This window comes from Arvicanthis niloticus, chromosome 3, assembly GCF_011762505.2.
Source record: "Arvicanthis niloticus isolate mArvNil1 chromosome 3, mArvNil1.pat.X, whole genome shotgun sequence".
Classification (NCBI taxonomy): domain Eukaryota; kingdom Metazoa; phylum Chordata; class Mammalia; order Rodentia; family Muridae; genus Arvicanthis; species Arvicanthis niloticus.
The window spans coordinates 76392332-76409026 of record NC_047660.1 but is presented as its reverse complement, the minus strand read 5'-3'; the positions used below and the strand labels follow the sequence as shown (position 1 = coordinate 76409026).

The 16695-nt window shown below is 43.2% G+C and overlaps 1 protein-coding gene across 18 annotated transcripts in view; it reads left to right on the top strand.

The window, feature by feature from the left end:
* Kcnma1 (potassium calcium-activated channel subfamily M alpha 1) overlaps positions 1-16695 on the top strand; it is a 691955-nt gene that overhangs the window by 619862 nt on the left and 55398 nt on the right. For all 18 annotated transcript variants that reach the window (XM_076931239.1, XM_076931244.1, XM_076931240.1 and 15 more), the window contains one exon: positions 1756-1948. In XM_076931239.1, the coding sequence (XP_076787354.1) occupies positions 1756-1948 (193 nt within the window). The remainder of the gene's footprint in view (positions 1-1755; positions 1949-16695) is intronic.

Sequence of the window (16695 nt, the reverse complement as noted above, 5' to 3'; positions counted from 1 at the left end):
CGTGAGCTCCTTTAGATCACAATTACTGCTGGCTTTCCTACAAGGTGAAAATTAAAAGAACGTGGCCATCGACAGCTGTTGTTTATACACTGGCAATGTGATACAGAAAGTTGGTCACACTTAATTTTGTACCAAGCTATCATAGAAGATGGTGTTTTTCTCCTTCTCCCAAGATACCACTCTAGCGCCTGGTCCAGCCTATGGCCCCAAATGCCCTTTCTCTATGGCTCAACTTTACAGCAATATTTAGGAGCCCTGGAGTAGAATCATGACTTCCACTTAGTCATAAAGAGGAGCTGAAGGGCTCCATAGTTATCCAGATTCTATTTTCCCAGCCCATCTAGTGCTGGGAAGGAGGGGAGATGTATACAGCAGCTGGCAAACACTTGGCCACTACAGGCTGAGACTGAAGGCAACTTGGGTTTCCATATACACAAGGGTAAACTTAAACCCATCTAGAGGATCAGGGATGCATTTGACTGCATGGGACCCCCAAAATAATGCTGTGTGGCTGCTGGGGGTCTCTGACACGGCATGACCCAGTGTCAAGAGTGCTCACCCAGTCCGTCAAATCTACCCTTATATCCCATCATTAACCTTGGATCTACAAATGTTTTTCTACTGTCTCACATTGTTATGGGATTTTTTAAAACTCTGTTTACTGGCTTATTTATTTTTAATTGCACTGGTAACATACAAATCTGTTCTTGTTATAAAATATTCAAACAATATCAGAGTATATAAAGTCAAAAGCAAACTTTCCACTCCATCCTTTCTTCTCCCAGAGGTAATTACTGTTATTAGTTTAGTGTATAGTTTTTCGTGAGTTTTCTTTTTGAATTTACATATATTTATAAATATATAATTTTAACTTTAAGTAGCTTCATTTATTCCAAATAAATGGAGTTATACTTTTAAAATTGTTCAAGATACCCACGTCCCCACCACTTACTAATCCCTTTATCTTGGAGCTTATTCCAGTTCAGAGAGTTTGTGGAAGGCTCGCTCGGGCCGTGCCGATAGTATACTTCCTCTATTGTATACATGTCCCAGAATATTTTTAACTACGCTCATGTTTTTGGATCATTGTGTCCTTTCCTTGGCATTTTTTTCTTACTAAACATTATGCAATAAAATTTTATGGCCCAAAGCTTGCCCCTTTTCCTCTCCCTGTACAAAATACACACCAATTCCACTGGCTCCCTCAGCCTTCTGATTGAGCAGAGCCATGAGCCCCCTCCTCATCACACCCTGCTTTGTGGATTTCCCCATGGCTGCTTTGGAAATTCTAGTTGGATACACTGTCTGTTGCCAGAGACAGAAGTGACCTGCTATTAAATAAACAGGCATTTGAAACCCACCCCCTCGTTATGTTCTGAAAGGCAGAGGTTGCCACAGGACAGTTACTTAAATCAAGACAATTTCCAGGCAGGAGGAAGATGTAGACCGTGGCATTATTCGTCTCGCGTTTGTTAGTAATAGCTTGATTGAGTATTGAGAACTGGCCTGAAATGCTGCCATCAGCACCAACTACCCTTTAGATTAGCGTGCAGCCCTTATTCCCTGAAATGTAGTTAGGCCAGCTTAATGTCAAGACATAAAAAAGATACTTGTTAAATAATGTCCCAAAGCTCCCGCTCAATCTTTAATTTGTTTTTATTTTTCCTCTTTCCTTCTCTCTCTCTCTCTCTGTCTCTCTCTCTCTCTCTCTCTCTCCCTCTCTCCTCTCTCTCTCCCCCCACCCCCATGCCAAAGGGTACGCCATTAAGTCGGGCTGATTTAAGGGCTGTCAACATCAACCTCTGTGACATGTGCGTTATCCTGTCAGCCAATCAGAATAATATTGATGATACTTCGCTTCAGGACAAGGAATGCATCTTGGCGTCACTCAACATCAAATCTATGCAGTTTGATGACAGCATCGGGGTCTTGCAGGCTAATTCCCAAGGTAAGGACAGCCTGTAATACTTCTCTGCTGTGCCTATGGGGGACAGGGGCTGGCAAGAGGGATATCCTTCACTCCGTAATTCAAAGAGTCTCACATCAGCCTGTCTGGCAATGAAACCTGTGGTCGCCACAGTGGCATGCAGAGGAGCATCTGTTCTTCCTGCCATCTGGAGGTCCAGACCTGAAACCTGATGTATGTCTCCCTCCCCCAGTTTGTTGCTTTTTGAGGCAATAGAAGCGTCTTTAAATGCCTACCCTCTCTGCCTTCTCAAACAATGGGCTTTATGACCAGGGTCACTGTCTAAAAGCCAGAGCGATGTGTAAATGCCAGCTGTACAATTTCCATCTCATTCACTGTGAGTACTTTTCCATGAAGCTGAAAAGGGAATGTTAAGCTTTGCTGTGGTTAGTGTCACATCCAAGACTCTACTCAGCTAAGGGTGGAGATCTCTAAAGAGTAGAGATAGTACAGATACTTGAAGTCATAGAGCAAGGATTGATGCTTACTGGACTGTACATTTTCCTATGGAAGGCACAGGGTCCTGAAATGGCACATAGCTGCCTTCTCTCTTGGCCTCAGTCTTCCCTGTCATTTGCTCTGAAGTCCTGGACAGGTGCCTTGTAAGTAATGATGTCATCTTGTAGTCTTAGGGAAGTGGCACAGCAAGTAACCCCATAATAAATGACCTTGGAAATCAGGATAGAGAAGAGTAGGAGAAGAAACATTTTCTTCTGAGTGACAGCTCTATGTGGGTCATGCAAAGCTTACTGGATGGACGTGATTGACTGCTGAATTGGGGCCTTATTCCCATCATTCCAAGGAGCAAAGGCCAAGAGGCCTGCAGCTACTGAGGTAGGAAGCTCCTCATTTGGAGCTCCACGTGCAGGAATTTCTGGAACCTTTACTGGATTATGGAGCTAAGACCTTCATGCTCTGCTGTCTTTGAATAACCCAGCATCAATGCCCATGTCCAGCTTCTGCTCAGCATTGCTGGAAAACGAAAAGACTGTAGTACCTGAAAACCCCTCCATTGCAGTTCTCATCATTGCACTGGCTCTTGTGGAGGGCTGGCTGGGAGAAAGAGGTATCCTGTGGTGAGATTGGGGAAGTGAAAGAAAAGGAGAGGTCTGAATGCTTCACAGTAGAGCCATGAGCAGCTGTGAGGTTCAAAGCCACTCTCAGGGAAGTGTCTGGAGAATCAGTGGCCCTACTGCTGGGGACCAGGAGAAGAGGCAGAGACTTCCTTGGGATTCCCAGCAGCTCTAGGCTAAGCTGTAACACACCCACTTTGCTGACTTGTGCTTCCCCAACCTTTCTGAGCATTGCATCAGTCCCTAATACTGAGTCATGCCCAGCTTCCATTTCTCCGACATAACCCTGCCTCAGGCCTAATTTCAGCCTCTCCATACCATCATGCTGCCTGATGTTCCAAAATATAAATATTGGTGCAGCCATGGAAAAAGAGAACAACGGGCCAAAACCCTAAGAGACACCCTGAGTTCTGCCAGGCTGTACACACAAGAAACAGAACTTGTCTTCTGCCCATTTTGCCCAGGTATCACTGGGGAGAAAGGCTGTGGAAAGACAGTGAGCTGACCTTCCAGGGGTTGGATGTAGCTAGCTGGTATGTGGTATCTTCCTCTAAGCCCCTGCTCTTTCATTTGTCTTCCCCACTTTCACCCTGATGTGAGCATCACCTGGGGCAGCTTGTTGGAAATACATCTTCACATGGCCTACCTTATACTACCTGTCAGATGTGCATTCTAATGAGATCCCTGGGTGACTGGTGCAGGCTGTTCTAAAGAAGAGCATTGAACATGCTGATCAACTCGTTCGTTCAAACATGCCTCCTGTCCTGGGGAGGGAAGAGCAAAGGGGGTGGGGAAAATTTAGAAGGAGCAGTTCTCCCCTTGGTTAGAGATGCGGAGAACAGGAGAGGGAAGGAAGTGCTCCCTTTCTCTGGCCTATCTGTGTCCACTCAATACAATTAGGACTTCAAGATCTGCAGACATGTAATATACACCACCATGTATTACATGTACACTTGAAATAGGAGTGTGTCATTTTCTTTCTCACCCCGTCTTATCCTATCCTGTCATTGGCCTGTCATTGACATTCTCTGGTTCCACTCTGGTATTACAACGACAATGGCCCAGTGGTGGTTCATAGCACCAAAAACTGGCTCTTCTCCACTGCTCACCTCTGGAACCCATGCAGTACACACTTCTTTGAGTTCTAGCCATGGGACAGATAGCTGAAGGTTCCTGCTGTCCCCCACCTCTAAGACCTCTTTAAATAGCTGGCATGCCCAGTGGCCTCAGATTCTTGCTTCTCCATCCAGGTATTTGGAATATCCACACTCCAAAGGAGGCTGGAGTTACAGGTAACAGAGGTCTCGTGTTGTTCTTTGCATTTCTGAATAACATATCATACATGCCCTAAATGTAAACCATAGAGGTTTCTCACACCTGCCAGCCAGTTTCATCACAATGCATTTCATGGTCCTTGATAAAACCCCACAAACACCTTAACTTTTGCAACAGGCCATGTTTTGATTCTTCCAGAACCCAACTGAGTTCAGAAATGTGGACTGAGGACAGCTGCATGCTTTTTGTGACCATGTGGGAAGTTGTTCTAACATGCTACAATTGAACAGGAAGGGGGTCCATTAGCACTGAGAAGGTTCAGCAGCCAAGGGAAGGATTTGCATCTGTGTCTATGCACTTGCCAGGGCATGTGATTGGGACTCCTCTTTTTTTTTTCCCCTTTGCTTCTTTTCACCTTCCTCTTTAGTGTCACTTTTCTAGCCCACACGGTGTCAGAACTGACCCAGCCTAGGGATTCTGGACCAGACACTTTCTGAAAAGAGAGGAGCTGTGATGGCTGCTTGTCAAAAACAATTATAGCCAAAGGTGGCGTGTTCCATGTGGGCCGGTATATCCGATGTGACATTTGGGTCTATGAGATGCAGTTTTAATATACAGCAGGCAAAACTGCACTGACAGTCACATAAAGCAGGTGAAGCCGCTTCTTGCTGGTCAGCAAACATCAGCTCGGAGCCACTTTACAGCTCTTTACCAGCGACTAAGTGCCTTTATTTGCAGAGTGCCTGTCATTTCCCTTTGGCTGGAGAGCTGGTATATTATTTAGCACGCATTTATCTTGGGAAAACACTTCCATTTAAATCAGCTGGTACAATAGTGCCTCTTTGCCAGCCCATTTCCCTGTGGTGCTGAAGGACGAGAAGGAAGTCTGATGTTGGGAAGAGTCCGGGTTCATTCCCAGAGAGCCTCTGGGATCAGCACCTGAAATGAGAGATGGGATGGAGTTGCTCTTTTGTTGTTGTGGTTTTGTGATTTTACATATAAAAATGTGAAATGAGCATCTTGCACCTTATTTTCTCTTTCAGTCAAGGCTTCTCTTAGGGGAAAAGAAAGGAACACAGGTGTGTCCCCCATACACCAGGCACTCTGAAGGACAGCAGTGGCTTGGATTCAGCCTCTCACTAGTACCAAAGAACTCAGGGAATGGAGGACAATGACAATACAGAGCAAAGAGGACCAGGTTAGCAGGAGAGGGACCCAGAGAGGGGCCTTGTTTCATCTATTCACACGTTTTTATAAGTCCTCCTAATAGAGGCGACAGCTGGGTACACGTTGAATGTACATGGCTATTGAGCCCCTGAGACGGACCTGGTGTCAATGTGATGGAGGAAGAGAATTTTCCCTTTTCTTCACTTTTAATACAGTTAAACTTCAGTAGCATCAGCTGCTCTTCTCATTGCTAGGACAAGGTATCTGAACGGAAGTGAGTGGAAGAAGGAACAGGTTGCTCTGGCTCATAGTTCACGGGGAGATATTCCATCATGGCCTGGATACCATCGTGGCAGGAATAGGAGGCCAGTTGGTCACATAGCGCCTATAGTTCAGAAGCAGGGTGAACTGGAAGTGGGATCAAGCTATGAAACTTCAAGGCCTGCCCCTAGTGATCTTCTCCCAGCAAGGCAATGGTTCCACAGCCTTCTCAAGCACTGTCACCATCAGGGACAAGTTAGTATACACCTGTGCCTAAGAGGCGTAGGGCATTCACCCCCAAACTGTGAGAAAAGGTTCTCTGTGCCTAGTGGCTCCATAACTGGACTTCTTACTGTGGGGAGATAACTTTTTTGCCTCGCTAAGGGTTTTGATTTGGGGACGTCATCCAAGATTTGTCAGACCAGGGCAAAAATAAATCTGTCTTTGAAAGATACAGTTTGACTCTGGCTAAAGGTGGGAGGTTATGCAGGCATGAGTGATGGAAAAAAACATTCTTGGGAAATGGGTTGCATCTCCCCGTGCGGCTTTGTGGTGTCTGAGTGAAGCAAGGCAGACATGGAGGCGGATGTGAAGTATAGGAGACATGGTTGCTGAGGACAGTGGGTAAAAGCAGTGGATAAGGAGCTGGGAGTGAGTTTTGAGGTTGGCTACTAGATGATGGCCTTGCAATTAAGGAAGAAGATGGGACCAATAAGAAGATGTGAGTTGGGGAAGAAGGCAAAGAATTTAGTCCTGATCACTTTGAACTGTGAGGGTCATGAAGAACCATGACAATGGCTTGCCTAGCCTGCAACATTAATTCATTAGTGCTGGTGTGAAGAGCAGAAGGTGCTTTAGCTTTGGATGGAGGCTCATAAGAAGCAAAAGACTCCATTCTTTGACAGGATACAGATGCTCTTTAACTTGTACTGGGATTATATCCCAGTAGACCCATCAGAGTTGAAATAGCATGCCACAGGTCATGGAGATTGCTCCTCTAGTAAAACAAAACAAAACAAAACAAAACAAAACAAAACAGTCACAGCAGAAACCCAGTGACCGGAATTTGATCCAGAACCTACTTAAAAAGCTGGATGCAGAGGTACATGTCCATGATCCCAACATTCCAATGGCAACGCAGGAGGCAGAGATGGGAAAAGCAGCTAGAAGTTCATGGTCCAGCTAGCCTGAAGTATACTTCTGCCGCAGATTGTTGGTCTCTCCTTTCTTTGCATATTTTAGGATTGTACTATCCTTCTCAGGACTGAAAAAACTCAAGAGGCAGGGGATGGTGTGGGAATCTTTTGCCCACAGGCTTCACTTGCCAAACTAGTCTCTGTCACCATTTCTAAGTTATAAGTACAGGTATTAGTTATCCAGCATATAGCTTTGGGGGCTGACACAACTAAAATCCAACATTGCCTTGATGTGTATCCCAAAGTCGGCAGGACCCTGTCATTGAGGCATGCTGAGTCTCTCTGTAGAAAGGAATTTTCTTTGTATTTAAATACCCAGGTTATGTTTGTATGTTAGTTTTAAAGGGCCTTCTTTGCTCTCTCCCTGTTGTAGGCCTTGCATTTGTGTAATTCATGCTTCATGTCCTAGATGTGTCTGCCCAATTCCACAAGCACGTGCCAAGCACCTGTGTATGCCCAGACTGTGTGGTAGGCATTGTTTGTGAGATAAAGAACATGAAACCCATTCCTAGTCTGGACCCTTCCTATATAAATGTAGGTTGTAGCAAAAAGCACTGCAGAATCTGCAAGGATGCGTTTCTTCCCTACCATTCTAACTGAGGTCTGTAATGCTAGTCAGCTGCACAGGCTTGCAGAGTGGTGCGGGGCTGGGGAGAGGAAGCAGTGTTGGGAGGGTTGGATTTTACACATGCTGCATTACCTAAAGAACAACAGTGTGGGAAATCCAGAAGAAGCTGAAAACAGGTGTGGGAAATGACCTTGGGTTCAGGAGTGCACACCTGCAATAAGGCCTCTTATACTCTAGAAAGGATGGGGAGACTTGGAGAGAAGGAGTGGGGATAGTGGAAGAGCAGGGTTTGAGGACCACCTTAGCGAGAGGAAGCCAAGAGCACTGTTGTTGGAGTTGACGAGTCATAAGCTGAAGCCAGATGCCCTACAAGCCAGGGAAGTGGCACAAGAATCAAACACCAGATGCTAATTTTCCCACTATTCTATGTTTTCTGTTGTTGTTATTTTGTTTTCTTGTTTTTTCTTTTTGAGTTAGAGACTTATATATCCCAGGCTGGCCTGAAACTCACTATGCAGCTGAAAATGACCTTGATCCTCCTGCTTCTTTCACACATACTCATGTGCATGCATGAATGCACGCATGTGCACACTCACTCGCTCACACACTCACACATGCGTGCACAAGCATTTCCCCAGCCTTCCATTATCTGAAGCAGCAGTGACTTCTTCCACTTTTCTGTTTGGGAGATATGTTGTGGATTAAGACCTTTAACTCACTGGACAACAAATGCAGGCTTCTTGAGAACTTTTCCAAGCTGGAACTCAGGGACAGAGCTCACAAGAAGGAATCCAATATGGGTGTCTGAATGTTTGTTGACAAGCTACCACCAAGGAGATGCTGCTAGATTAGTTTTGCTGGTGAAAGGATAATTTATTGGAGGCAGGGATCATTACACCCTGGTCCACAGAAGTATTTATCAAAAGCCATGACAAGTTGAAGTGAGGAAAGGGACAAACTAAAGAATTGTGTGGAAAGAACAGCCAGAATGAGGAATGCCTGAACGAGCCATTTACCAATGGTTGAGATGAGCAGCTTAAAAGGCCTGTTGCATCTTGTGTTCCTTTGCACAAAGATCAGGACCAACAGCTAATAGTAAAAGGACTAGGTTTCCCCCCTAACATAAGGAAGTCATTCCCAGGAAACAGATCAGGATCTGCAGAGATTGGGAACATTCATTCTACCATTGTTTACTAACGGAATGTTACTGGCCACCATGATCTGTGATGAGGGGCAGATTGAATGGGATGAGCCCAGTGGTCCTTTTTAACTGAGCGTCTCTGGAATTTTCTTGGTTTTTATTACACAGAGTTTTGCATTTTATAGGTTCTGTAGGCTTGCTCCAGAGGGAGAGCTGTGGTGTTTGGCAGGACTGGGGTCATGGGTCTCTTAGTGGAAGTGTTCACATCCTTCCTGAACGGTGCTGGCTTTGTGTCTAAAGACACAGTGTGGCCAGTGCTGGGTGAGCATCTACACATCTGGTGTTTCCATTAGAGTGACAGACCACCCCATCCCCAACTCCCATGTCACTCTTCAACATCTGCCCTTCCTACTTTCTGCTCTCCTCCTCCTCTGAGCCTGGCTTCTTGCACATGCAGACTATGGACACACCTATGCACATTTCCTCCCACCCTGCTTCCCTCTCTGAAATCAGAGAAGCAGTTTTTCAGCTGCTCCTGTATAGCATTTCATTACCACAATATTCTCTCTCAATTCTAAAATGGGGGAACGCCATTTCTCTTTATGCCTACCGAACGAAGAAAGCTCAGCACTAAAATATTTTCCTTCCGTTGTAACTGAAATGGCTGTTGGCTTCCATCCCAAAAACCAGAAAGACAATTCTACTTAACTGTTTAGAGATTTATACATACCACACTGGAGTAGCCTCTAGGTAGTAACTTTAGATACCCAGTCCAATAATTTTCTTTTATTGGCTTGTGATTTAGATCCTATTTGGAATCCTCCATAATAAGAGTAGTACATTTCATTAAAAAAGCTTACTAAACAATAAAGGAAAGTCTGGCTTAGGGCTCTGAGAGGGTCCCAAGTACAGAGAGGGGCCTGCGCTGTTACATTTCTTCTGCAGACTTTACAAGATGAATCTCAGCCTACTAGTGCTGATGTGTTTGGTAAAGCAGAAGTTGCAGCAATTCTGTAAATGGCTTCAAGTTAGGAGAGTTTTCCTACACAGCGTATTTTGTCACGTGAAAGAACCTGTTAGGACTACCATTTGCTGTTCTGGTGACACATTCCTAATTCGAGAAGCAAGGATTGACAAGAGCCATTGCAACATGAGATTGAGGAGGCCAGACTACTTTCTGACCCATACTGAGTGCCTTACAAACATGGAGTGGGGGGACAGAGAGAGAGAGAGAGAGAGAGAGAGAGAGAGAGAGAGAGAGAGAAAGGGAAGGAGGGAGAAGGAGAGAGAGAGAAGAGAGAGAGAGAGAGAGAGAAACATGTGAGCACGCAGGTATGTATATACGCACCTATTAGGGGCATGTGTGTGGAGATCAGAGGTAGACGTCAATTATCTTTCTGAATTGTTCTTCCTCTCTGATTTTGAGCCATGGTCTCTCATAGAACCCAGAGCTTACACCTGGGGTTGTTTGTTGTATCTTTGAATGTCAATTTTTAATGTGGGTGCAGTGGATCTGAATTCAGATCTTTGTGTTTGTGCTTTAAGTATGTTACCAATGGAGCCTTCTCCCTGACTCTAGCATTTTTTCTTTGAGAGGTAAAATGGAAAAATGAAGTTAAAAAAAAAAAAAAAAAAAAAGAAGTTAAAGCTCTTCCTTCCAGCTGCATATGGAGCAGTTGACATCTTCATGCAGACTCTAACCAGCCTGAGGCAACACAGAGAAAGAGAATCTTAGCTTTGGAGGCAGAAAGCAGATGCGGTGTAGTGTCTGGAATGGACTCAACTCATCACCCAAATATCAGACTGTCACCTGTTAGTTGACTCCTCCAAACGTGTGTGCCTCATCAAGTCTCTTTTAAAAATTGTAATGTCTTTCTAGCTTATCCAGGTGAGCCATGACTGCCACTTTCACATGCGTTATATAATCTCCCTGGAAACCTGCTGAGGCAGAGATCACACTCTTCATTTTAAGGATGAAAAAAATGAGGCTCAGAAAATTAAGCATCTATTCCAACATCTGAGTTAGTCAGGAACACATGGAGCTGGCCCCCCAGATAGTCTGACTGTAAAGAAGGTGTTTTTCCAACCACACCAACCTGTTCCAATTAGGACAATGGTAACTCTGATGAGTTAACATTGTTAACTCTGATGTGTTCTGATGAGAAAGGACCTTGACTCTGTACATCTACTTTTAGGGGTTACCCCTGGGGATAAACATTCCAGGAAAAAAAGTATCCAAAAAGAGCCTGCCTTGCCCCTAAATTACCTTTGTGCCCAAAGGGCTGAAGTTTATCTTAAAGTGTTTTTTGTCTCAATGATTTATTTGTGGGGTAGCTGAGTCCCTGGCTCATTCTACCGCAAGGAGAATCACTGGGAATCCTTTAGGTCGAGTCTTTTGCTCCAACCAACAACTGCAGAGAACAGAGTAAGAGGAAATGTAAAACATTATGCTGAGTCTTTCTTCATGAACAATAGATTTGTCTGAGCTGTTTTTTCCCTATTAACATGGATTGAATGATCTGTGAAGTTGACTTAATGAAGTGATTGTTATGCAAACATAAAGGCCTGAGTTTGATCCTGACCTCTGTGAAATAGACTGATTTGATGGAATGCATTTGCACACACAGTGCTGGGAGGCAGAATAAAGTGGGTCCCTGAGGCTCACTGGCAGACTAGCTAGCCCACCCTAGTCAGTGAGCCTCAAGTTAACCAATAGACTCTTCTCATTAAACAAGATAGATGGCACTTGAAGAAAGACACCAAAGGTTGATCTCTGGACTTACACATGCATACACACCTGCACACATACATGCCCACTCCACCAACCATGAACACATGCATTAATGCATATACACACTCAGTGTGGATTGACTACTGACATGTCAGAAAAAGGATGGAACATTTGAGGCTTAACTTTTGTTTTGTTTTGTTTTGTAGATAGATGTTCCAAACTATTTCTGTTTCCCAAGTAGAAGAGAAGGTTCAGTAGGAAGCATCAGGTTAAAATGAACACAAGCTTCTATTCCCTAAAGCCTCCATATATGTTCCAGATAAATGATTGTATGGAATCCAAGCAAAGTTATAAAGTCAAAGAAGACAGTGGAAGCCTGTCACCCCAAGGATTTTGTCTCTGTTCTGTCCCCTTTCTTTATCTCATGGCCCCTATGTCTTTCTCTTTTTTTCCTCCTCTCGTTCTCCCTCCCTCCTCTTATCAATGCTCCCCCTTTCTCTCCCCCCCCCTCTCTTCTCCCCGTCAATGTAATTCCGGATAAGGGAGGATTGTGGATCAACCAACAGTTCCTTTTCTGATTATCAGTTTGCCTTACACTTGATGTTTTCCCCTTACACTTGAGATTAACTGTTTCTGTCATCAGGAATCTAATGGAATACAGACAGAAGTGATAGAGACGTGCACAATAAGCTGTATGGCACCATTTGGATGCACATAGTTAATGACATAGGCTTTGGGACATTCCAGAGCACCCTGTAAAGTTCCTAATGTGAGCCAGTTGTAACTTCCTGAGACCTGATTTAATCCACATGGTAAAAACAACATGTGTGACTCAAGCTAGCAAGAGAGCCTTGCCAACCATCCAATGCACTTTTACCTCTACCTATCTTTTTATCAGTGAAAACTCATGTGAAAGTCTCAAAACATCATTTCTTCTTTCCTAAGTGACCCTGCAAAGAAGACATCTAATTTACAAATGACTTTAGTTTGGGAATTTTTTGACTCTCTTAAAGATATCCACGAGCCTTAAATGCTTCAGTTGCATTTTATGGAATGTTCTAGAGACTCCCCACTCCATTTCTAGACCAGTGTATTTATTCCTGCCCATCTTGTTACAGGTATCTAGTCAAGATGTTCTACCAGCTATCTTAAGGCCATGCAGATGTGTGGTGGTGTGGGATGTGTTACAAGATTGCTTTGGGTTGCAATCAGTTTTCATCATGACATGTATTAGCTACTTTTGGATGAATAACTTTGGTTCAATTCTATCTCTGCCACTGACGAGGCCCAAACAACCACTTCAGTCTCTCCCTGTCTTGTTTTGCTCATTCTAGCTGCCTTGGGATCAAGTTGCTCTCAGAATGAAACCAATGTCTGAGCCTTTCTGTTATCCTCACAGTACCTTTAAGTAAATCAGAAATGTTTCTCTTTTGCCAAGATGCCTCATTTCTATCTGTTGGATTGACTCGGGTCAGGTTTTCATTTTTGAATTGTCCTTGCTTGTTATTTATTTGGGCTATTGACTGCTGCTCAGATATCTGGTTATCAAGTAATTTTCCTCACTTTGTGCAGCACCTTTTCATTTGTCTGATGGTTTCCCTTACTAAATGGACACTTTTTAGTTTAAAACAACTCCACTTATTTATTCTTGCTTTTGTTACCAGGGCTTTGGTGTTTTATTTAAAACCAACAAAGCGCTGAACTCCACCTTGAAGAGGTGTCTCCCAGTCTCTTCTAGGAGTTCCCACTAGAGATCTTATATAACTCCAAGTCTGTAAATAACTCCAGCTTAATTTTTGTATGGAGTATAGAAAAAAATGATCCAATTTCGTTCTTTGGCAATTGGGAATTCAGTTTTCATTATGTGTTTTATTGAAGAGACTGTCTTGCCCTCATGAAGTACTCTTGGTGTCTTATTTACAGGTTAGTCAATAGTGTATGGGCAGATTTGTTTCTGAATGAGCCTTAGTTGCAGAATGTGGTCACCTCAAGGATCTGTAAGAAATCTTGAGATGCTCAGCCTGCATCCCAGAACAATTTAATCAGTTACCAGAGGTACCATGCATCCTAGAATGACTCTAACACAAAGGCAGTTTGAGAAGCACTAGTCCAGTCCCTTCCTTTCCCACAGTCACTATTTCCAAACCTCCTATCAGAATTGATGGGCCATGGTAGCTTACTCTCAGAGAACTGGCAGTCTTATGAGGATGATGGCTGGGAAGTCTGGATGGCATGTAACAGACCTCATTAAAATGCAGGTATAATGAGATCTAAACTTTGATTCACAAACTTCCGCATGGTTCCCGGTCCACCCTACACATCCTGATCAAAGAGAGCAAAAGAAAGCAACCAGGGGAATTGCCACTTGGGAGACCCACACAGATGGGCACAAGCGGTTCTTCGCATACCTGATGGGCATAGGAATGAGAAGAATTCTAAAAAGTAGTCAAAGCACATGACTGAAGGCAAGCAAGAAGGGGTAAATGATGAGAGCTTCATGGCTGAGGTCTCACACTTAAACCTACTTTTTAAATAGGTCTCTGGGTGGTTCTAAATTCATGGTGACTTTCTTTTTATTGTGATTACGGGAGGGCTATTCTACACTGCGGAAGGAAGACATTACTATCACAAGAGTATTTCTCTTCTATTTATTTGCATTTAGGATATTGAGGAATTAAAGGGGGAAAACAACTCTTTGCAAGGAGCATTAATTATATGCCACGCAAGGAAGCAATTGTGTCTATGTTATGAAATATTAAATCAAAATGCCTCCCATTCTCACATGTCCCAGAGATAAATACAGCAGTATTTTGAGGCCCCTCTCGGAGCTGTTTTGCCTGCAAATTTATTGTTTTGTCTCTATTTTCAGAAAGCCCTGTTTTTCTGTGAAGTATAGCACTCTAGGTAGTTTTTAAGGCACAAACTCCTCTAGAGTCGTCTACACTGGTAACAACTCTTATGTAGATGGTACACAAGGGATGGGGTTGATCGGCTCCTTTAAGATGACAAATGGGCAGAGAGGGTTATTGTCTTTGATTGCAAGCCTTACATCATCTGTATGTAGGAATAAGAGGACCATACTTTATCTTTAGCCATTTTATAAATATTTAAGTCTTTATAGTTGCCTAAAGATATTAAAGCATATTTTACAGTAGTCGGAGTATAAATATTATATATAGCACAAGATACCAAAGTCGTTTAATGAATTCATAATTTTCAGTTCACATTTATTGGAATGTGTTTTATGTTCCAAAAATCCCATTTAAAAAATAAGATCTCATTCTGCTCACAGACAACATACCCAGCATTGGCCAGCGTTTGGGGTGGGGCTTCAGTCACACCACGAGGAAGCTTCCTCTTAAGCTGGAAGACAGGAAGGCAGACCAAAGGAAATATTTTCTCAATCTCCAAGGTTAAAAAATATTCATCCAATATTCTTTGAGCAAACACCTTTGGCTTATATAGCATCTCAATGAGCAAAAGGAAAAAATAATTTTTTAAAGAAAGTATTCTGATATAGTCTAGGCTGACTTTAAACTATCTTGAACCTCTTGCCTCTGCCACCTAAGCACTGAGAGTTATAGCATGTATACTTGGCTGAAAGAGAAAACTTTTCATAATCATTCTCTCTGGCTTTGGTGGATTGGTTTGGAAGACCTGAGGAGGGAAAAGTCCAGATGAAGTCTGAACTTCTTCTATCCTCCCCTCCTGCAACTCCCTTTGTAAACAGTTAGGGGAACACTAGTCACTGGTCACCAGGACACAGTGGTGACTCAGGGTCTAGATTTGGACAAAGGCTTTCCAATGCATTCTGAATAATCTTCTCAAACTTAGAGAGTTCCTGGCGGGTTGTGTTTCCTTTGGTTTGGGGGTTTCTGTTTGTTTAGTTATTGATTCCTCTTCTATCTTTTCCTTCATGCAAGGGAGTGGCATACAGTGTATGACTACATCTCTTTTCAATTTTCCAGCGAAATATAAAGACTTCCCTCTTTAATATTTTACAAAGTTTCTCCAGCTCCCAGCGGGAGTCCATGCTGGGTAATGTTTGCTAATTACCACCAACAAAACTAGACATACAAGGCTGGTAAATTACCTGACCCTTTCCATTTTAATGAGACAACAAGGATTTCACCAAGTGATGTTGTTTCGCTGGTTAATGGTGTCAGCAATGTTGTAATTGTGGGTTGAGACGCATTAGCTGAACAGCCACATGTAGAAAGGGCTTTCTCTCAACAAGCCCTTCGGAGACTAACGCCATATTATCATTAAGCCTTTGTCGTTTGCATGTTGCTAATCACTTACTTTATTATCCCTCTTATCCATTGTCTTTCTTTAATTGCTCTTTAAATTAAAATTAAAAATAGTTTGAAAGCCCTCAATGGCTAGAATAGCATCTTGATTATGAAGGTAACATCAGGAACTTCAGGGGCTGGTGATGTATGGCCAGGATTACGAGAGTCCTACAGCCCGTGAGCTGCTGTGCTCGAAGGCCTCAGGGGCCTGATTGTGGCAGTTTCTCTTTCTTTAGCCTGTACTGTTTGTTTAATAAATGGTTATTTATGGCCCTTTTGGCCATTAGAGAAACTTCTCAAAAAGTACATTCTTTTCATAAGTCTGGGCACTGAGCAAAGGGATAAAACTGAATGGGAAAAAAAGGCTAGGCATGAGAGTTTGCGAAAGAATCTTAGGAGGCCAAGATCTTGTGCTAGTTTAGTCTTTGGGTATTGAAAGAGACTTATACCTCAGAGCGAAGGGGATGTTTGGGGTCATTTCCATAGATGAAGGAACCGAGGTGATTACAATCGCCACAACTGTGCCCATGTAGCAGCAAATGAAGATGCTTTGTTAGTGGAATGCATTTAGGACTCCTCAAGGGAGAGGGAACCATGCCTGAGGGCTACTTCTAGGAGATAATATGGTTCTGTGCCTAGGCCTGTAATTTACCAGCTGCTTGGTTGACACCAAGTCCAATGTGTGTCTATATGTCAGTATGTTTGTTGATAGATTCTTAAATACTACTTAAAAACAAACAAACCAACCAACTCCAGTGAGATGTCATTGCTGACTATTGAGTGACCAAACCAGACTTAAAAATATTCCAATGTTATGCATAACATGGCATTCATGCTCGGGAGATTTAGATTATTGTTTCCGCCTCTTTTTAAAGATGGGGAAATCAAGAATAATCTATGTGTTGGATGTCCACATGGGCTCTTTGCGAGTTAGAGGTTGACCTTGGACTAAAATCCATGCCTTTGGTTTTTCTCTGTCAGATCAATAATCAATTGTTGATGAATAATAAGTAGTTAAGAATAAT